Source organism: Ambystoma mexicanum, chromosome 2q (genome assembly GCF_040938575.1).
Source record: "Ambystoma mexicanum isolate Mex_15411 chromosome 2q, UKY_AmexF1_1, whole genome shotgun sequence".
NCBI classification, from domain to species: Eukaryota; Metazoa; Chordata; class Amphibia; order Caudata; family Ambystomatidae; genus Ambystoma; species Ambystoma mexicanum.
The window spans coordinates 53,177,137-53,199,432 of record NC_090924.1 but is presented as its reverse complement, the minus strand read 5'-3'; the positions used below and the strand labels follow the sequence as shown (position 1 = coordinate 53,199,432).

Below are 22,296 nucleotides of genomic sequence, written 5' to 3'. Positions count from 1 at the left end.
TCACAAAAAGGTTGGGATAAGGCCTATCTTGCCCTATGCTAAGGTGGGATTTTCCGACCTAACTAAAACTAATAATAGTCTGTGTCAAGAAGTCCAAGTAAATGTCTGGCTGTGTCCAAAACCTATACTTGCCCTCAGATCTATTTGTTCAAACTGTGTAGGGATATCAGTACCAAATATAAAAGTGTTCCAACAAAAGTTCAGAGCTTCTTCCAGCTCTAGGTCGGAAAGGGGTTCTCCCTTCCCAGGATTACAAATAGTTCACTTTTAATCAAAAAGGGGTCCCTTCCCCAAACTTTCAAGTCTTTCACTGTTTTCACAACAAAATTCCCCAGGATTCTTCCCAGCTTTCAGGCTTTTTGGCTCTTTCATCAATATCATAAAGTTCAACTATTTAAGTTCAAAATGTACAAGCTTCTCTGGATATTCAACCATAAACTTATAGATGTCAAGTGGCTTCTCTTTAGTGGGGTGTATTCGGTGTAGGTGCAGTTGTTCCACATGGTCCATCCATTACAGGTCACGCAACCAACACTTGATTGGCTTCTTTTCCACAGTTAGACCACCACTGCTTCAGCTCAACATTAGCATTTTTACCACCATTCACCTATTGGACTATCAGACTTTCTCATAGTGTTGCCACAGTTTCAACTTTCTACTTGTACAATTCCTATTTTCCTTATGGCTCTTGCCAATGCTTGCTTTTTCTCAACTTGTACAAGTCACAGTCCTTTATATTCATTAACAACGCTCTCTTTCTTTAATTTCCATGATTCACAGTTCCTTTGTAACAGGGAACGCTTTTCTCTGCTTTCCACTCATGTGGCCTTCACTCATTATTACTATCCTTTCATTCGGTATTCAAAATTGAAGTTCATTCATATCCAAAACAACGTAATTCCAAATTCCCAGTTCACTCTCCTACTGGGAATTTGCACCCTGCTCACGATCTTCTCATTCAATTTCAGGTTTTCTGCTTTTCTGGCCCTTTGTGCGGGCTTCCCAATTTTACTACAGTTCGGTATTCACAAACCGCTCCGTTCACCAATTTTCACATTATCATAGCCATTAAACATCAGTGTTTTACATTTTCTGGACCGGCATTCACCTTGCCTACGCTGTTGCTCAGTCACTCGCTAGTGCTCCAACCTTCCTTCACCATACTGCTCGAACCACAGCCCAGAGTCATTCACCCTCACTTGACTCACCGGGTATGCTGTCTGTGTGCCCTTCACTGCTTCAGTCAGTTCTTTGTGGCTGCTGCAGTTACCAGCTCGGCAAGCCCTTCTTCCTGGGTCTCCGACACCTCGGGTTACCAGAGAGGGAGTCCTCTCGACTCCAGGTCGGCGGCAGCCTGACCCTACCACCAAAGACATTCCGACAATGCCAGCCACAATCTGCTTCCACTGCAATGACTCTGCAGCGCATCAGTGCTTCGGACATGGTCTACCTGCTTTCACCTCTGGCTTCTCCATCTGCAAGCATTCCATAGGCAATCTCAACCCCTCCTTAGCTTCACCTGAGCGGGCCATTTATACTGCCCTTTGGCTTCAGGTGCAGGCCATTCACATCAATTTCACAACGGTCTTGGCACTCGGCATCCCTCGTCCCAGTGCCAGAGTGGTGTTTGGGGAGGTCTGAGTTAATAAAGGATGAATGTAAGTTCCTATTTGTCCTTTTCCTCATCTCAGTACCAAGGTAGAACACATTGGGAAATGGTTTTCTAAGACAATAGGGAAGGGTTTGGAAATATCCCATAAAAGCATGGGGGGATATTTGATTCCTAATGAAAGGCAAATGGGGGATACTGTGTTTCGCCCAAGGGTGCCTCATCACCACTCCCCAAGTCTCCTCCTCCCAGGCGATCCTCCCTCGCATATCCACCCCCACAGTCAGAATCCAAAAGCGACGGCCGTTCCCTGGCCACCTGGGGAGAGGACATTTTGGGGAAGAAGTGGGGGCGTGCTCCAATTCCCAACAGTAATCAAAGTCCCCATCCTTCTTCTGACCCTCCACAGTAGGTGTGTGTGTGTGTGAGGGTGTGGGTGGGTGCGTGGATATGTGTACCAGCTCGGTTTTTGCAGTTTGCTCAAGTATGATATTTAATGTCTGTGTAACACTTCATTTTAAACTACGCCAAAGCAGTTATTACTATGTTCTTATGTACATTTAGGAAATTAACTTTTCATGCAGTATGTACAAATGAATGTAGACAGTTCAGGGAACTAAGTGATTACCCCTAGTTATTGTGTTCCGCCTGTGTCTCATCGAAAAAGAATCATACTTGTTTTACCCAACAGGTTTTAATAAACATTTCTTTTAAATGTTCCGATTCATTTAGAATGTGGTTTGGTGCTTTGCACAACATCTTTGTTAAACACCAACAACTGTCTCTGCTCATGAAAGAAGACCATACAAACATTTTAGTATGTTGGTGAAGTATGGGATAGTGGCAGATCCGGTCTACTTGATAAATTGGAGACAGTGAAATAGGAACATGTACTGGCTACCCCACTTGATCAAAATGTTTAATCATAGGCACATCACTTTACCTTAAAGGATCTAATTTGCCTAACTTCTCAAACTGAGATCACCAAAAGTAATTCAGTCAAGTTTGCTCTCCAAAATAATAAACAAGCTGAATCATGTACCTAGAAATTCAGGATTTACCTGGCAAAACAAAACGGTACTTGAGCGATTGTGGCAATGATCAGAGCACTTTGGCTTGTGAGGCTGTAGCTTCCATATGACTATACATGCGTACGAGGGTTGACCTGGTATGAAATGACACTATAGTGTATATGATGTTGCACATAGCATTTGAAAGCAGTACATGGAATGAGAGGCAGCATTTAGCATGCTATGGCTAAACCTGGCAGGTGAGACATTAAAATATATATTATGGCCGCACGCGACTGACCATACATAGCAGTACTTACACGAGAACGCAGTGATCCTGGCCTATGATGGTTCTGCTTTGTTTGCCTCTGCCATATCATGACTGCACCCATTGCATAATGGGACAACACCATAGTTAACAAATGGTTGAAAACTAAAATAGCCTTTTGTTCATTTAGTACTATTAGGTATTTTATCAATCATATACTTTTTGTAGGTAATTTGACTTGTGCGATGTCACTTACTGTGAACTCACCCAAAAAAAAAAGGGTCAGATAGTATTACTTCCTGTGATGTTGTCAGGGTCATATTGCATGTGATGTCACTTCCTGTGATGTCATCAGGTGTATGAAGTCACTTCTGCTAACCGTGGCATTTTGGTAAACCAACAACCCTGACTATATTCCTCTAACTTCTTCAGAGGAAAAGCTTAAAATAGAGGATAGCAATCTTATTCATGAAGGTAGCAGAACTTACAAAGATTTGGACTGTGGTACACCATGGGGTCCCAATACAAACACGCACACACAGATAAGGGATTTGCTAATTGGCAGACGAAACGTTGCTGTCCAGTTTGTTAATGAGGACATCGTGTAATTAACACGTTTTGGGTACAAAAGCAACCTGAAAATAGTTAAATCGGGGTGCAAAATGTGCCCTCGCCACTAGCCACTATCCACTTGTTAATGATATTTGGCTCTTGGCGAATAAAAAACGGGTGGCTGGCTAGTATCTTACAACTTTAATGTTTGTGCCCTGGTTAAATATCTTATTTGGGTGTGTGTTTCACTGTGATCTTCAAATGGGGAAGTTGGTAACTTGGCAGAACTTTGGTACTGCACAGTTGTTAGGGGACACAATTTAGGAACTTTTGTGGTACATAGAAAACCAAACTGAACAGGGTATTCCTGCAGACCGTGGGTGGAAATAGATATATCATGCGTACTAAGGCTCTCTGTTGACTGCAGGTTTTGGCTGCCATATTTTGGTGCTCAAACATTCTGTAAGCATGGGGTTCCGGACCTGGCACGCTTTGGAAAGGCCTGCAGTATATAGATTGGGCATTTACTAGCTGGCACACTTTGGGTACAGCAGAGAAATGGCCTTGGTTTGTGGAAAGAATCTGTGTAGACAAAGTGCAGTGCCGACAACGAGGAAGGTGCACATTTTGGATTGTACACAGTGTTCAAGTTGGGCAAAAGACAGCATGCAGACTTTTCAGACCCTGGTATTCTGCAGGTAGTTGTGAACTGCCGGTCAAAGGTTCCAGGGTTCTTAGCTTGCTAACTTCGGGTATGCCTGGAGAAAAAGAGAACAAAAAAACTGGGCAGGTTTTAGGTGGCAACTTTGTGTACTCCTGCAGTCTGTTAAAAAGGACACTGCAAGCTTAGAAGTATTCCTTCGGTGGCCCTCCTGCAGTCTGTATGTAGGGCAGCCCTTCGATAAATCTTGTGGACGGGGTAACTACTAGCATGGTGTACAATGGGTTCTTAGGAAGACTCCTGCGGCAACCGTTGTTGACTTAACATGATGGCATTTGCCCTGTGGTTTTTTAACCTAGTATCTAGACGTACTCACGTAGTCTGCAGATGGGGCAGTTGTTGGCCTGGTAACGAAGGGTGTCTGCACAAGAGTTGCATAGACAAAGGTGACGACAGGGAAGAATGAGGGTGTCCCGGAGGTCTGACAGGCATACCACGCACTCACTGCTGTTGTCACTGTTCTCATCATCGGATGGCTAAAAGAGGAAAGAATTAACAATTCAGTACGGTGGCCTCGGAGAATCATTTGGAATGACTGTGCAATGACGCCTCTTCTTTTGCATTGGTGTAATGACCAAGCAAGATCATTTTGATGTCGCTCTGGATTGCTAAACACTGACTTTTGTTCCAAGTCGTGAACCATAAATGCTGTCTGAATGCTAGATTCGAAGCATGCGATTTGGGTCTGCTTGGATTGGATGTAAACTACAGCATTTAACAGTTGCAGAATGTGCCCACAACAAAACAAGGATACATTTATTTTCAATGGCAGACAAGGAAAATATATGATAACTGGTTAAAATCAAGCCATATATCGGAGAATAATGCAGCAGAAAAACATAATTGAACACCTCATTCTCAGGTGGTACATTACACTACCTTACATTCCAAGTGTCACAAGAATTGGATGGATATTTTGTCTCTCCAAGATAGACCTCAAGTGAAGCGCATCAGGAAAGGTCATTAATCTGTATCATAAAACTTTAAGTTCGCCCGCTGCAATATTAACTTGATGCACTTCACTAAGGGCGGGTGTGCCATATACACTCAATACTGAAACCTTCAGATTACTCAGTGACAGTGAGGACCCTCTTAGAAGTGGCCACCATGCTTCTCTCGCCCGGAAGCTATGCCTCTCACTAAAACACCACAGGTGTTGCTTTGACAAGCTCAGTACCATGGGGAACAATTTTTGTTACAAAGACATAAAGAACACCTTATTGTTCAGCTTAATATCTGGACTGTAACATCAGATGTACCACCTCACAGAGATGAAGAAAGCACTCTGTCCTTTACCTCTACGAATCACCCCTAGACAATTACAGGGATGAGCCTCCAATCCAGGCCCAGTGGCCTTTCAACCTCATTCACAAGGGAGCTGAATGGATTCCTCTGATCGTCACAGTGAAATAATATATGTAGAGACGGGTAAATGCAGGGCAGTGAATTCGGGAGCTAGTTGAGCTAATACACACTACAGTTTAAGAAGGGTATAGGAAACAACTAGCACATGCCGTCCCCAACACAGCGAGCAGTTATTTCAGCTACATACTTCACAATCCAAAACACTCCCCCTCTATCCTCCAATATCTTTCAAACTGTTTGTCAGTTTCAACCCACCTCCCGCTTTACACATCCTGCACCTTGCTGATCCCTTTTTCTTTCCCCCACAGACCACTCACCCCAGTCGAGGAAAATCATGCCATATTTCAGACATTCCTGCTGCAGTATGCAACCAATTCACAGAACATGTGCCAGATATCTTCTGTACTCTTGGGCAGATCTGATGCCATATATATATATATATTCACTCTCACACTCTCTCTGTAAAAGAACACCTCATTAGATCTAGATTTATGATGCATCGATTCAAAAGCACTTGTGTTTCTGCTTTTACACTGCCCTAATAGAAGGTGGATTAACAGTAAAACTACATAGATATAAAGATTCTGGTGTCCGTTCAGACACCAGAATCTTTCTATCAACAGCTTCAAAATCTTACAATATGCTTCTTCTAATTATTTCTCAAACAGCTAAGACACAGCTGAGAAAAAGAAACCCTCATTGTTATGAGAACTGTTGCAAGTTCCATGCTCTTGCTGGTTTGGGGGGCCGTTGCCACTTGTCCACTACTGGACCTGGCATGCCAGTCACAGCAGAGTATGGCATGAGCACAGCCTATTCCCAGATTCTCACTTGGACTGAACCTTTAGTGGTGAGAACTTAGCCAGGGTCTAGGCGCAATGATATTGCAGGAGATGAGCAGTACATTCTAAAACACGATTGTACTACGTGAATTCTAGATACCTTGGTCTCTTGGCTGTTTTTATTTTCAATGCCGTAAATCTCCTGCAGAAGATAACTGACCCGATCCACCTGCAAACAAATACAAGTCAATTAAATACAGTCACAAACAACTTTGACATTGTTCTGCTTAGTAGAAGCAGAGCCCATATAACATTACAAGTACGAGGGATTTGTGGAAAAGGAGGAAGGAGGGATGGCTCTATGAGCCTACGTTGGACAAATCACATGGTACTGTACTAGCATTTTGTATGCTGCTGCAGGGCACTGCTGTTGCTGGTGAGGCATTTTGAATACTGCTGTAGTATTCCATGCTCTCCAGTAGGGGCATTTCTCGGCCTGCAATAGGCACATTTCAAGTACAGCGGTATGGATACTTGCTGAGAGGAAAATGTTTAAGTTACTTACCTGTAACTATTGTTCTCCAGCATGGGTCTAGCATGAATTCACATGCTCATGGATATTCCCCGTATTCTGACTGGGAATCGTTGGTGAAAGAAAAAACAGTTTCACTTTCACTTTAAAACTGTATTTTTCCTCTAAACCAATCACTATCCTCTGGGTCATACTGCCCCCACATCCAGTGACAGTCCTCTTCCTAAGCCCCAGCCCTAGTGGCCATCTTTCGATTTGGTAAGCACGTAAAGTGGAAGTATGACCAAGAAGAGCCGCAAAGGGGCAGGAGGGAGGGTTCGCTTGTGAATCCATGCCAGACTCAAACTGGTGAACAATAGTTACAGGTAAGTAACTTAAACCTTCGCCAGCATGGGGTCTGGCATGGATTCACATGCGCATGAATAACAATTACACAGCAGTACATATACACAACCACAGGAGGTGGCAAGGCTCAACAGAAGCAATAAACACTCACCTCTGGAACAGACACACCTCAAACAAACAGGTTGCGTAGCACCGCTTGGCCGACTCAGGACTCCTCCCTGGAATCCCTGTCGACGCAATGGAACCTTGTGAAGGTGTGCGTGGACCTCCACGTAGCAGCCCTGCAGATGTCGAGCAGGGGCACACCACAGAGAAACGCTGTCGTAGCTGGAATGGCTCTGGTGGAGTGAGCTCTAGGATGGCCTGGCAGCGGCCTTCTAGCCAGTCAATGACAGTGCATGATACAGCCGGAGAGCTATCTGGAGATGGAAGCCTTCGACAAGGCTTTTCCCCGATTTACAGGTCCAAAGTTGCCACGTAGAATTTAAAGGCACGAGCAACGTCCAGCGAATGCAAGGCCCTCTCCGCTGGCAACGACGGATTCGGAAAGCAGGCAGGCAACACCAAAGGTTCATTGAGGTGGAATTCCGATGGCACCTTTGGCATAAAGGTGGGGTGTGTACACACTACCACCCTTGAAGCGTGGATAGACAAGTAAGGTTGCTTGCAAGACAGGGCCTGAATCTCCCCGACCAGCCTGGCCGAGGTGATAGCCGTCTTCCACAAGAGAAACTTGAGTGGAGCCTGATGCATCAGTTCGAAGGACGCGCCCATGAGCTTAGTCAGCACAGCATTGAGCTCCCAAGCCGGGGAAGGAGCCTTCACCGGCGGGAAAGTCCTGAAGAGCCCCTCAAGGAACTCCTTGACGAGACAGACCACGAGAGGGTCTGCCCTGAGACCTTGTGTACCTGGATATGTCGGCGAGATGCACCTTGATAGAGGCATGAGCCAGTCCCGCTTTGTACAAGGAAAGCAAATATCGCAGCGGTTGCGGAGCTGTGACCCGCAGAGGGGTAATCATCCGAGTCCAGCAAAACACAGAGAAGCGTTTCCATTTATGTCTGCAGGACTTCAACGTTGACAGGGCTCTGGCCCTGATCAGGATGTCCTTACATTCTGCGGGTAAAGCATAACCATCAAACTCTAGGGCTGCAGGAGCCATGCTCTCAGGTTCAGAGAGACTGGATCGTGATGCAGAAATGCCCCCCCCCCTTCACTGGCAAGAAAGTCCGGGGACAGCGGTAGCCTGACGGATGGAGAAACTGACAGGCGTATTAAGTCCGGATACCAGATCTGCCTCGGCCACGGCAGGGCGATGAGAATCATCCTGCAGTGGCACTGTCTGGGTGTGTTGATCACACGTAGGAGGAGTGGAAACGGGGGAAAGCGTACAGAAACTGTCCATCCCTCTAGAACGAGAACACGTCCCCCCCCCCCCCCCACAAGATCCTCGGTTGAGGGAACCTGCTGGCGAACCTCTGGCACTTGGTGTTCGCCACCATCGCAAAGAGATTGGTCTTGGGTCGTCCCCATTTGTCGAACAGCATTTCCACCTGGTACTGCCAAAGCTCTCACTCACGGCAAGAACGCAGTTCACTGCTGAGCGAGACCACGATAGTGTTCTCGACTCCCGCCAGGTGTAATGGAACAAGGAACATGCCTTGATAAATGGCCCACTGTCACAAGTCCTGGGCCTCTTTGGAGAGTGCCAGAGACCGCGTCCCCCCCCTTGCTTCCGAAGGAAGAACATGGTTGTGGTGCCGTCAGTGAAGATCCTCACCACCTTGTCTTCCAAAGATGGCAGAAATGACTTATACATGGATGCCCTGCAGACGAAGATGTGCCGCCACTAGGGGAAGGCAATGGTAAACACCCCCTGGGCTGACTTCAGGCTGAAGGGCAGAGCTTTGAACTGGTAGTGCGGACCCTGAACCACGAATCACAGGAACTTGCAGTGCTTTTGTGAATGGGAATGTAGAAGTAGGCGCCCTCCAGGTCCAACGACGTTGGAAAATCTCCCTGTTCCAATTGGGTGGGCACATGCGGTAACGTAACCGTCCAGAACTTTTGGGACTTTAAGTACTTGAGATGATGAAGATCCAGAATCGGCCTCTAACCTCCGGTCTTCTTTCGAACAAGAAAGTATCTGGAATATACTCCAGAGCCCCAGAGTCGCCGGGGGACGGGCTCTATTGCCCCTTTCCACAATATGTACTGCACCAACTGCAGAAGCTGCGGTCCATGTAGTTCTTGTCACGGAATCATAGGGATGCGAGGACACTTGCGTTGGAACTCCAAGGTGTGCCCCTGTTTGAAAGCGTCAAGCACCCATCTGTCTGTGGTGATCTTTTCCCATGTGCTGATGAACTTTGCCAGCCGGCCTCACACTGGGGTGAGTAAGTGGGGGACCGGGCCACTGCCAGTTCAGAACTGCTTGGGGGGAGGTGTTTTGCCTTGCAGACGGCACTGCTGCGGACCTCTGCTGCCTTGAGCACCCTGTGTACACTTCTTGAGTTTAAGAGCACGAGGGCTGCCTGTAGGGGGTACTATAACCCTTCCTGGCTTCCCTCTAGAGGAGCGAAAGGACGAGGACCGTTGCTGCTGCAAGGTTCCCAGGGAACGTGCTGTCTGTGTCGGTCGTTATCGCCTGCAAAGACTCAGCGACTGCCTTTCCAAAGAGATTTTGCCAGTTGAACAGCATATCCAGCACCTTTGTCTGAACGTCCTGGCGGAAGCTAGTAGTCTTCAACCAACCTGGATGGCACGGAGACACCCCGTTCCCCATCTGTGCGAAAACCTGCGTCTGCGATGTCCACCACCACCGTGATGGTGTAATCCGAGGCCACTTCACCCTCCTGAAAGAGTTCCATTGCCTCAACCTTCTTATCTTTGGGTAGGAAGTCCAGGATAGGGCCCAGCTTATACCAGAGTTCCCGGTTTTAACAGGACAAAATGGCTATGGTGTGTGCTGCCTTGATTGTAGAGGCTGCCATATAAATTATCCTCTTGCCCATTGCATCCAGCTTCTTCGCTTCGTGGTCCGGAGGTACCATGGCTGCCGATGACGGGTTCACCAAGCGTTTCCTTGCTGCGGTCGAGACCACCGAATCCGGCGAGGGCTGAGATCTTAGGTACTTGGGCGCTGAGTCGGGTACCCTGTACTTCTTTTCCAACCTGTCCCGTTTCATCGGGCTGTACTTGGATTCTTCATAAGGGCTAGGCCTTCTTCCCAGATGTCGTCCAGGAAGGGAACTGACATGATGGTCTTCTTCCTCAACTCGCGTCGTTGGTACAGGAAGCCCTCCTCCTTCGTCTCCTCAGGGACTAACTGAAACAGTTTTGAGGCAAGATGACCGAATGAAAAGATCCAACTTCGTCCAGAGGGGAGGCCCAATGGGGCTAGTACGTGTGCAGAGTCACCCGGTCCACAAAGATTAAATTTTCGTCCTTGTCGGTACTAGTAGCCATGGTTGCTGTGTCGTGCCCGTGTGTGGATCTGTACTCCGGTAGGAGCCTTGTCATGACATGGTGGTGGAGGGGTCAGATGATGCTGAGAACCCGCGCCCCCCTCCGCGGGGAGAGTTTACCCTCTGAGGCATCCTTAGTTGGATTTCGGTGACCAGCTTGTGCAGGGTGTATAAGATGTCCAGAGGCATGTCCCTAGATCTAGGGGTAAAGAGCCAACGGAGTAGGATCCGGGATAATGAGTCTCTTCTTCCGCAACCAGGGACTGAGGTCCTCCCTCAGGTCCTCCACCTCTGTGGTCCGAGCAGCATCCCTCGTGAGGATCGGTGTCCTTGTCGTTACTAGAGTATATCTGCTCTGGTCTATCCTCCGTAGCCTGCCGGTCCGCATACCTGGGATGCTCCACAGGTGGGACCACTTCCCCAGGAGGCTGTTGAGCCGGAGCGGCCACCTGGTCTCTCTCCCTGGTGCCGGTTCCTTAGCCGCTGCTTCAGCAGCCATATCTCGCCTTGGGGGTAAGGACACCCGCTGGGTGGACGACACTTCTTTCCTGTACCCGCTCTCTTTCAGAGCCGCAGTGACTTAGACGACAAAGTGCTTGTAACCGCCTTCATCGACAGTGGCGTCATGGACTCTGTTGACTTGGCCTTGGTTGAAGCCTAACATCAACACACCATGTTAGGGGTTTTGAGACAGGATTCGGGAAAGCCCACCTAGGGTGAACAGGGGTACATCTCATAGGATTAGCCTGAACTACCCAAGTTTATGGTAGAGTGGCGAGCAGCCAGATTTAGTCTAATGAGGGAGGGGGTCTATAGTTGGGTACACAGACCTCAAAGCATACCATGGTTCAAGAAAACACACACTTAGGAGTCATATAAAAATAGATATTTGTTATATACTCTAAGATACACTGTTACAATTCGAAGTTCAGGCAAGTACTATAAACCAAACATATATACAGTGTAGAATCACTTGCAGTATTAGAGCAGCTGTTAGGATAGCAAATGACATAGTAAACTAACCAGAAACATATATACACATTTTCCAAACTCTAAATAACTTTGTATAACTTTAGCCCAATCCTGCCTTAATAGTCCAACCCTATCTAGTATGAGTCTCTCAAAGTGCAGATTAGTCACTGGGCCATCAGTGGCTGGGGGTTGGCCTAAAAAATGGTGGGAAAAGGCAAATTTGTCATGCCCTCACGGTCCCTGCACTCACGTTCCCAGCATTTACTATCCCGCCTTCCCTAACGATCATCATCACATGACACGTTCTCCATGGTAACACCATAAAACATCGGATTTTACGCCGGTACCTTGCTTCTCAGCTGTGAATATGTGGTGTTTGGCGTTTACCTGTTTGTGTTCTCGCATCCTGCTTTCTCGTTTCTCGACCCGGACCACGTTTCTTGGACTGCCTTTTGCCTCGCCCTTGATCTGCTGTGTTGCAACGCTTCTGCTTTCCACAGACCATTGACCTAAGGACTGCTACTTGGACTGCCCCTGGATTTTCCCTTTTGTGCCTTTGCCTTGAACTCTTGTCCCAGGATCCTTCTGCTCCATCCAGATTATTTTCCCTAATACCTCTGCCCTCAGGTGTTTCCAGTGAACCTCTGTTTCCTCTGCCATTGTTACCAGGTGTGTTTCCCGGTTGCTGCAGCATTGTTCACTGAGGGTTCAGGGACTGTCCTTCCCTTTCCAGTAGGGCCATCCATTATATCGGGTAGGTGCATCTCTTTGCCATTTGTCTCTACTATTTATACCACGTGGGTTGTTTTGCTCATCACTTAACCTTGCTCCTTCTTTTGCAGCCACTCGGAGGACCCTTTGTTGCTGCCACCTGTGGCTCTAATCATCAAAAAGTGAGTTCTTGTATCTCGCTGTTGGATACTTAGAGACAGAGGTATCCTTACTCTACGCTTTCCAGGAGTCTTGACAAAAACACAATGTTCAGAATACTAGTGTCCAAGAAGGATCCCCTAGCTTTGCAGCCAAGAAAATCAGAAAGCTACATTTCGGGCCAGGGAGGTTAGGATGCCCACCCTGAAAGGATGTCCCAAGTATCAGTGTCTGAGGGAAGGCGGTTTTACCGCTAAGAATACAAAGGGTTGCCTCCCCAATGATACTCTATGGAGGCCTGAAGGGATAGCAAGATACAACAGTAACTTGAAGTGAAGAGGTCATAGCTGCAAGACTGTTCCATCGGTGAGGCACCAGCAGACACGGTTGCCTGTTCTTCGGCCCTGGCGACAGGAGAAGGGAACTTTGGTGGATCCTGTGACAGCACTCGCACAGGGGGACGCCCAGAGACAGATCTTACAGCTGGTGGCTGGTTGGTGCCTTCTGCAGGTTTGGTGGATAGATGGTTGTCACAGTGGTTAACTTTACTCCGTTTCTTGGTCCTCGCTTCTGGTGAGGGGACTCTCTGGAGCCAATTTGATTTGCTGCAGGCTTGGAAGGATGCCCTTGAAGTTGCAGGCCATACCGAGCTTCCGGAGACGTTGCACCGACGTGCAGCACAGGACCCCAGGTATTGGAGGTTTGAAGGCCCTGGGTGTCGCAGCTCTTCTAGGGATGGCGAAAATTGTAGGTTATCTCAAGACTGATTAGGCCCACCAGTCTATGGGAGGAAGCTTTATCCAGATCTTCCTTGTCGATTGGAGTGAAGAGGTCTGGACAGCAGCTGTGACAACAGGCTCTGGCGACTGTTAAGTGCTGATGATGCCCTTCTTTGACCTCTCAGGAATCTTCGTGTTCCAGTGGTCTACTCTGAGTTTCTGCTCCAGGAGCTTGGGATGTATCCAAGTGAGAGCAGGACCACCGGCTGAGTCCACCAATCAAGTCCCACATACCATTCAGACTTCAGGGCAGCTGTCCAATGAGGACAGTCAGCTTCCCAGTTTGAACTGGTTTCAGCCAGGCACACTGCAGGACAAGAGGCAGGGGAGTTTTGGGCGACCTCTCCCACTTCCAGTCCTGCCAGGCACTCAGGTAACCTTTGAGGGCTTTCCATGAGAAGCCTGCCAAGGACAAAGGAAACTTCACCCACCCAGAATGGTAGAAGAAAGGACAAGCCATCTTGTTCAAGGCTCAAAATAAAAAGGCCACCATTTTTGGTATATGGCGTGCCTCATGTGCCTTATTGGGACTGCAAGTGCATCCTGCGATACAAAGTACTAAAAACAGTTGTTAACAAGGTACACTACCACAAGCCTGAACAGATGGGCTTGTCACAGTAATGAAAAGATACTGGAGATGCGAGAAAAGGAATACACTGTACCCCCTCATAACTCCACATAGGGTAGTGTGTGCCGGTTTCGCAAGAGGAGAAAACACAGAAAGGATCAAATATTTCTCCTGCCCTGGTAAGAACCAACAAACTCAAAATGGCTAGTTTTCTTGGTAGAGAGCAGCAAAATCAGGGACCAACAATGAGGTGGCACTGCAAGTATTACAAGACCTGCTGCACGAGTCATAGCTACAGGGCTCCAAATCTTCACAGGTCCAGGATGACGACCTCAGCAATGCAAGACTCCGAAATGGTTAGGCCACCAGTTCAAGTGAGTTCAATGTTGTCCCCTTCGATTAGAGGGCAGAACTGCTTTGCCTTGCAGTGGATGGCTTGGCCAATAGTGGTCTCAGCAGCAGTCCTCCGACTTCAATCTGTCAGGAATCTGAGGAAAGCTTCAGGTCGGCGCTTCTTGCTTTGCAAGAGGCGATAAACTACATTTCCCATGAGGCGTGGGGAAAGGTGTAGTTCTATTGCACGCTACAACAGCTGCTCATTAGCAGCAACTGTTAAAACTCGCCGCCGTCCCGTGCCTCGGTGCAGGTAATTAATGATTTTCAGCACGGGCGATGGCAGCTTAGGAGCAGGCATGCAGACATTCTCAGACGCCGAAGGACTCTTGGAGCTTCCCCGGGCCGCACGGTGACGAACAGCTGAATAACCACGGGCCGCGGCAGTGAAGTGGGCTCCCATAAGCTTCGGGCATCGCTCTTAAGGGTCCGGATGTCCTTGTGAGGCATCCGGACCATCAGTTAAGTGTTTTCATATTCTGGAGTTGCTATATGCTTACTTGTTTATTAATTGACTACTTCAACGCTGTAGTGGGTGTTTGAGGTAACACGCCCTAAGATACATGCCATGCATTAGACACGCCATGTGAAGAAACATGCTATAAAACTCTGAACGGATAAAACTGGGCACTGGGAAGGATATAGAGACTATGTAAAGAACACGCATGGGTCCACACAGTACAAGGGCATGTTCGTGTGTGTCTTTTTTCCTAAATCATTGTTTGTGGCTTCATTGTGCTCGACGGGCCATGTGTCTCGTGTCTTCATAAAAAGGGACACCATTTTGTTTGTGCCATTTAGCTTGTAAGCAAATCTATGTGTGTTCAAGAAATGACTGTCAAGTCCTACATTATGTTCAATTCCTATGTTATGTTGAAAGTCTATGTTCTAGGTTATCCGCTTATGTTCTGTGAGGTGCAAAGTGGAGTTTAAAGAGCTCTTATGATTTGTATGTAACAAGGTCATTACAGGTATAGGAGGTCAGGTTAGGCGTTCAGGAAATAGAGGTTCAGGTTCAGGAATATCGCTGTATTGTATGTATTTGCTTGTGTATGTTCCCCCTCCTTTCCTTTGTCACTCCATCCCCTTTTCCCTAACTCCATCTTCCCCCCATTGGCTGCCACGTTACTTCCTGTGATATCAGTCTTCAGGCGCCCGTGCCAACCACGGTGGGAGGGGTCAATCTATTTGGCTTCTGTGGTTCGGAAGAGGGGATTGAGACCCCTATTCCCTTATAAGCTTGACACAATCTGTGGCGTCTCATTCTTCAGAACCTTAGTGCAGTAGCCGGCTCTTCTCCAGATATGCAAAACACTGGACTGGGGGAAACAGTCACTGCCATGCTGCTACTCCTTGATCTGTCGGCGGCCTTTGATCTGGTAGATCACACAGTCCTGTGCGAACACCTGGCATCGGCTGCCCACTTTTCAAGCGAGGCCATAGCCTGGATCCAATCATTTTTGGATTACCACACTATGAGAGTCTTTTCCACATCGGCATCAGAAGACGCTATTAAAATAGCTTGTGGTGTACTCCATGGCTCTTGCGTCTCGCCAACTCTGTACAATATATTTACTAAGCCCCTATTTGACAAATTGGATAGACTGGGTGTCACCTACACAAATTATGCAGATGACACCCATATCCTCATTCCCCTTTCGGGCAATTTTGACTCCGATACGACCTTGATAAACAAAATATGTCTCATCATTCAGGCATGGATGGCCATGCATGGCCTATGCAGGAATGATGATAAAACCGAAATCCTACTCCTCGAACCCGCCGCCAGCCTAAAAAAACATAGCCCTAACTACTGGGCATTTACATCGACAGCAATATAATCACAGTTGCCAAAGCTGTGAAAACATTAGGTTTTCACCTTGACTCTGCCTTAACTATGAAGAAACAAGTGAATTTCTTAGCATCCTCTACTGCCTACAAATGCAAACTCATTAGGGCTAGCAGAGCTTTCCTCACCCAATCCAGCTGCATCATCCTTGCCAACACCCTAATACTCTCCAAACTCCACTATTGCAATGCCTTGTATTTGGGAGCCAACAAATACATCATTGACAAAATTAAAACATTGCAAAACAATGCACTTAGAACTGCCCTCAATCTACCCTCTAGAGAACATATCTCGAACAAAAGAAGAGAACACAAATGGCTCACCTCCAAATGTCTGAACAACGCAGCCCCCCCCCTACTTGGCAGTAAGAATAGTGTGAAAAACATCGACCCGCCCCCCCAGAATTGCCAACTCCTACTGCCTACAGATACCCAAATTCAGACTGAAAAAACAGGCGGCAGTAGCTTCTCAGTTAAGGCAGCCCAGTACTGGAACACCCTCCCACTGAACATTAGAACAGACCAATCCTAATATAGCTTCAGACAAAATATTCTCACATGGCTACACTCCAACGACTCCCAAGACTAATTGTGACCCAACCATCACCTTTAGATCTCACGCAAATTTGTATATATGTATATTCTTTAACTGATTTCTCAAGAAAATTGCCTGTAATGTATCATATGTATATTGTGACTTACCTTGTTTAAGTATGCATGTTTTCTGCTCTGTTGCGCCCTCTTACTTCTGGGTTTGGTGCGCCATACAAATTTATTTATTTATTTATAATGTGATACAGTTTAATTTACAAACTTTACACATAATATATAAAATTACTCTATATACAAAAAAAGATAAACAAATACCTAAAATTTAATTTCATTTTAAATAATCAAATACAAATGACTCAGAAGGAAAATAAATCTTAATAGATGATTAGAGTCATACACATTTTAAAAATAAGGGAATAAAAATAAGACCATTTGTGAATAACACGGCGTTTGGGTCAGTAAGAAAATTAAAAAATAATATAGTCTGATGCCTACATTTGGAATTTGTGCTATCACAGGGCACAATTTTCCGTTTTATACATTATCTCTGACCAATCTCTGGCTCTTCATAACAACTTAGAGACAGTATCTGCATCTTACCGACTAGTCTATAGATAATAACAAGAGCATACTCTGCTAAAAATCAGTTTTACGTAGATTCTACCCAATAGCTATCCTGTTAAATGATGGGACCAATCATCTTATATCCCAACCCTCATAATGAAATGCTTAATTTATTTTCAATCATTAACCAGATGTTGTAGAGGGCGGTTAATAGGCGTATACTCCTTGTATTAATACAATGCAACCAAGAAAGGCATTTCCCCAATTGTTTCCCTGTTGTGTGCATATTTGCCCAAATAATACTCAATGTGGTTGGCCATAGTACGGCATTCGGTCAGTAGATGTTTAGCTGATTCCAAGATTGCAGGATCTTTACGAAGACGGCAATACCTTTCTTCCAGCGGTACCTTGTTTACAGGTCCTGTCACCGTCAGGGTGGGGAGCTGAGCAAATCTTAGTAACAGTATAAATCGTCTGAGTCTCTGCGAAGGGCAAAGGTCGAGATAGCTCTGTGGCTTCTTAAACGTATATAATCTATATTGGACAAATTAATACGTTTTAAGAGTTTTCAAATGGGCATAATTCTCTAACCAGTCCCACAATTCAATGCGTCTTAATAATGCCTTTTGTCTTTCTTCAGAATACAAATTAATAAACAAACAACCCACCTATTAAGGGATCACGGAGCAGCTGTCCAATCAGGCCATGACCTCACACAGGGTCTGGGATTTGTATTGTGGCTATCTGCAGCCCACTTCTGAACCACTTCTATAAACACAAAAGTCTACTTGATGTGCTCTTTCTAGGGCCTGCAAAAAGAAAGCCCATATATGGGCACATCTTACCCCTAAACGAGAGGGAACGGCTAAAAAGTCAGCGAAGCACAAAGACAAAGCGGGCGTAAACAACATGGCCACTCCTTCAGAGCACAGAAAAGGTTAAAAAGGAATTTAAAAAAGTAAGAAGAGGTGCACAAGTGCACACCCAAAAAGTTAAACTTTTCAAAATAATACCGCTTGCACATGCCTGTCTGGACTTTAAGTAGTGTGGGAAAAATACGCAGTTCTAAAAGAAGTGAAAGCAAGATTTACCTTCACTACTCTTCTTAGTGGATGTAGTAGTGTTACAATACACATAATTGGGGCACAGAAACCCCCCCCCCCCAACGGCAAGCCTTAAGCCTCAAAGTGAGTTACGTCAGCAAGTGAGGTTTAAAAATACCTCTCACCCAAATGCAGGTCAGAGTCACCATATAGTCAGAAGAGAAAGCAGACAGTGGTCTTGCTGAAGTAGATGGGAAAACATTGGGCCTCATTACAAGGTTGGAGCTCCGGTAATAACGGTGCCGGTAAGGCAATATCGGTATCCATTACTGGGCCGTTGTATTACGACCATAGATGTCGGTACCAACGGCATCGACAGGGACCCGCTGTGGCCGTGCACCAACTTACTCGCGTGCGCGCGAGCGCCCGGCCGCCGTGCCAATAATACCGGCATGCAGCAAGGAAGGGGACATGCACATACCTGCATCCAGATGCCGGTAATATATATGGGCCACTATGATGGCAGCAATACCGGCATCGTGGATGACCCTTAAATAGCAAACTGCTGTGTACCCAACTGCCACAGGTGCACACAATCAACACAGCTGGAGACAATGGAGTCAGGCACAGCACAAAAGGGGCACACCCACACACCACACCCCTTCCAAGGCCAACTAGCAGTTGCCATACAGGGGCTGGAGGACATGCCTGCACTGCCACTACTCCAGCAGGCACTAAACCAGGTGATCCAGGGGAGGCGCAGGAGGAGATGGAGGGTGAGACTGGGCCAGCACATACCACCAATTGAGGAGGATGAGTGGGGAGATGGTGCATATCAGCCACAGCAGAAAGTGCCTGAAGGGTGTGATGTGCGCCAATCTTCGATCGAACAAGATTACTAATGTACACGGTAACACATGGCACTTAGAATGTTGGACACTGGGCACTGTTGACAAATAAATAGACACACACTGAATGATCAATGTCCAGTCATGAGCACTTCATGTGCACACCAGTTGTATTAAGAAAATGTGAAATATGTACAATATGCAGGTATAATTGTGCAGAAAACACCATACTTGTTCAACAAAGTGCCTGCCACCCCCCAACCCTCAAACCACCCACACACCCTCAGCCCCCATCCCTCAACTCCCCCACACATCCACGTCCCTGCACCCAATATAAGTCCAACCAGACTCCCTCCTGCATGTATGTCCGGCTACTGACAATCCCTTTTGGTTGGAGGCTGTTGCTCCCCTGGCCAGCGCATGCTGCGTAGCGACCTACACACCGGGCTCGTCTGAGTCGAGCTTGCTGGGGTGGTGCTCGCCGATGGTGGGGGTTGTGGCTCACCCGGTGCAGCATGACGTTGGCCCATGGTGGCAGCCAACTGTGTCAGTGCTTGCGTCACAGATTCCATGCCCTTGCGCACCTGCCTGGCCACGCAGTACATCGCATGGGTGAGTGCCTGGTTGTTGTCACGGTGGGCCTGGCGTATGGCCTCCCCATCTGCCAGGTATTGTCGCACCATATCCTGCATGGACTGCTGGCGCTCCTCCATGCGGGTCATGCGAGCCTCTAGGTCCTGTATGTTGTTTCCAGCTGGTGGTTGGACGGAGCTGCAACCACTAGACCCATGTCCCAGGGAGTGCTGTGGTGTGGGCGGCAGGGATGGTGTATGCACAATGTCCTCTGACATGCATAGGCCTGCTGTGTCAGCATCGTCGTGTTGGCCGTCCTCCTCCACGCTATGTAGGGCAGATTGGGCCGCCTCCCATAGGTCATTTGTGGCGGCTGAGTGCGGCCCGTCAGCATCGCTGCACGCTGGTGAACCCTTCTCGTCCACATGAGGTGGCTGCAGTGGAGCAGGGGTTGTCTTGTCCGTTGCCTTTGGGGCCGGTGTGCCTTGTGGCATGTGTGCCATGATGGCACCAGTTTTCCCTGGCTGTGGCACATTGCCAGGTGTCAGAGCTGGCTGTTCCCCAGGTCCTCCGGTCTGTGGGCCCTGTTTGCCAGGCTGCTGTACCTTGGGGGTGTGGTTCGCCTCGGGCCAGCCCTTGACGTGGATGGCCTGGTGCTGTCGTCATCCCCTCTGCTCCTGCATGCTGGTGTTGCCTTGGTTTTGGTGGTGGGCCCTGCATCGCTGTCTGATCCTGTGCCTGTGGGGGAGGGAGAGGCAGGGCATGAGTCATGGGTGAAGGTACATCCTACATTATTGATGTTTGTACATTTTGGGCCCTGTGCATTGCCGTGTGCATGTTGGAGGGGCGGACATGGTGCTCACAGGAGTTGGGGGTGGGGTGCAGTGTCTGTGCATCATTGTAGCGCAGCCATGTTGTACATGCTGTATTTTGGGTGGCCTACGGGTGTGTCGTGGATTGCATGCGGTAGGCATGCCTCAGGGACTGCGTGCCATGTGCTGTGTGGTTGGGACTCAGGTGTGCACTCAGTGGTGGAGATGTCAGCATCACGTAATGAGAGGTCACAGTGGTGAGGCCTGCATCTCTATGGTGATGCATGTGTGTGTCTGCATGCAGATGGTGCTTGCGTTTGCAATTGGGGACTCATGTGGTTTATGTCAGTGGTGTTGGTTGTGTGTTACCTTGACAGGGATGTGGCATTTCTGTTGGGGCAGACTTTAGGTGGGAGGTGATGGGCGATCTGCTGGTTGTCATCTACTTGCCATTTGGACTCCACCATTGTGTTTGGGGTGTTGTGTGTGTGTTCACTTTTGTGTTGTGCTAATGGTCACTCACCTTCATCAGCCGATGATGCCACTCCTGGCACGGCATGGCCGACCCCTTGATGGCCTCCATGTGAATCACGGAGCTGCACGTTGCTTCCCACCGTGCTATCTTAGTGGGCGAGGATAGTCCGCCACCTGATGCCTGGGCCTGTTTACGGTTGACTGTCAGTATGTTGCGGACACGGAGCCGCAGATCGTCCCACCTTTTGCGACAGTCCTTTACACTGCGTGGGGTTGTCCCCACTGCGGACACCTTCTAGGCCACCTCCTCCCAGATGCGTTTTTTCTGCATTTGTGCAGCATGGCGCAGGTCTGTGCAGAACACCACATCCGCATGCTGGACCAGGGTGTCTGCAAGCATGTTTAGCTCGTTGTCACTAAACCGTGGTTTGCGCTGTCGAGGTGTGCCTTTGCAGGTGGATTTGGTCATTCTCGGGCAGGCAGGGTTCACAGTTGCCAATTCCATGTCCTGTAGCCAGAGGATTGCAATGGATTGTGTTTTTTAAAATGGCCGCTGTGCATTTCCCGTTCCGGCACAATGGCGTTGCTTCCGGTGGTCGGTAATGCTGGTACCGGTAGTAACGATGACGGTATGAATGGTGCCGTTCATAGCGGATTCTACGATGCCGGTGGAGGTCTCTGCGCATTTGATGAGGCCGCTATCGGGGGAGGTATGGCCCTTACAGGCATGGCAGTACAGCCGTTACCGGCAGCCCGGAACGGGCATGCATGCAGACTTGTGATCACCCGTTCATTGCGGGCACAGTGCAACACGGACACGTTCATATCGGCATGCTGGTAATGACAGATTTTTTACCGTCAATCTCGTAATGAGGCCCATTGTCTTTTTGCAACTTTCCCAACACATGTGCAACGGTAGAGATGGTGGAAAATAAGGGCCCTAAAGGTGTCTATCTTCCAGAGACCGAAAGCAGTATGCTGAGTCAAATATATGAATCCTCCAAGTCAGATTAGTTGATGAGGGCACCTCTTGGTACCGAGGATGATTTTTCCAAATCATCGCCGAAAGACAAGTTGGTAACTGGGTCGAAATGGAAATGGAAATGTTTCCTTTTTGCTGTGCCAGTAGGGGAGTGTTTCGCACTCCTTTCCTTATGTTTATCAATTGTCCTGGAGTTTTCGGGATGTTTAGAAGGATTGTAAGTGAATGAAAGCAATGGTACCAAGGTCAGAAAGAAAGGTTTTGAAGTCTTCCCGATCGTCTTTTGCTAGCAGGTGCTGGCTGAGTTGGTGTGCTCTTTGTATAGTCTTCATGGAGCCTTAGCCACTGCTGGCACCGAATGGCACCA

General features: G+C 47.7%; 1 protein-coding gene across 2 annotated transcripts in view; it reads right to left on the bottom strand.

Moving 5' to 3' along the window:
- The window catches only part of MGRN1 (mahogunin ring finger 1), a 1,054,550-nt gene that overhangs the window by 394,109 nt on the left and 638,145 nt on the right, over positions 1 to 22,296 (bottom strand). For both annotated transcript variants that reach the window (XM_069646807.1, XM_069646806.1), the window contains exons 10-11: positions 6,468 to 6,536; positions 4,477 to 4,636 (exon numbers count right to left, since the gene is read on the bottom strand). In XM_069646807.1, the coding sequence (XP_069502908.1) occupies positions 4,477 to 4,636; positions 6,468 to 6,536 (229 nt within the window). The remainder of the gene's footprint in view (positions 1 to 4,476; positions 4,637 to 6,467; positions 6,537 to 22,296) is intronic.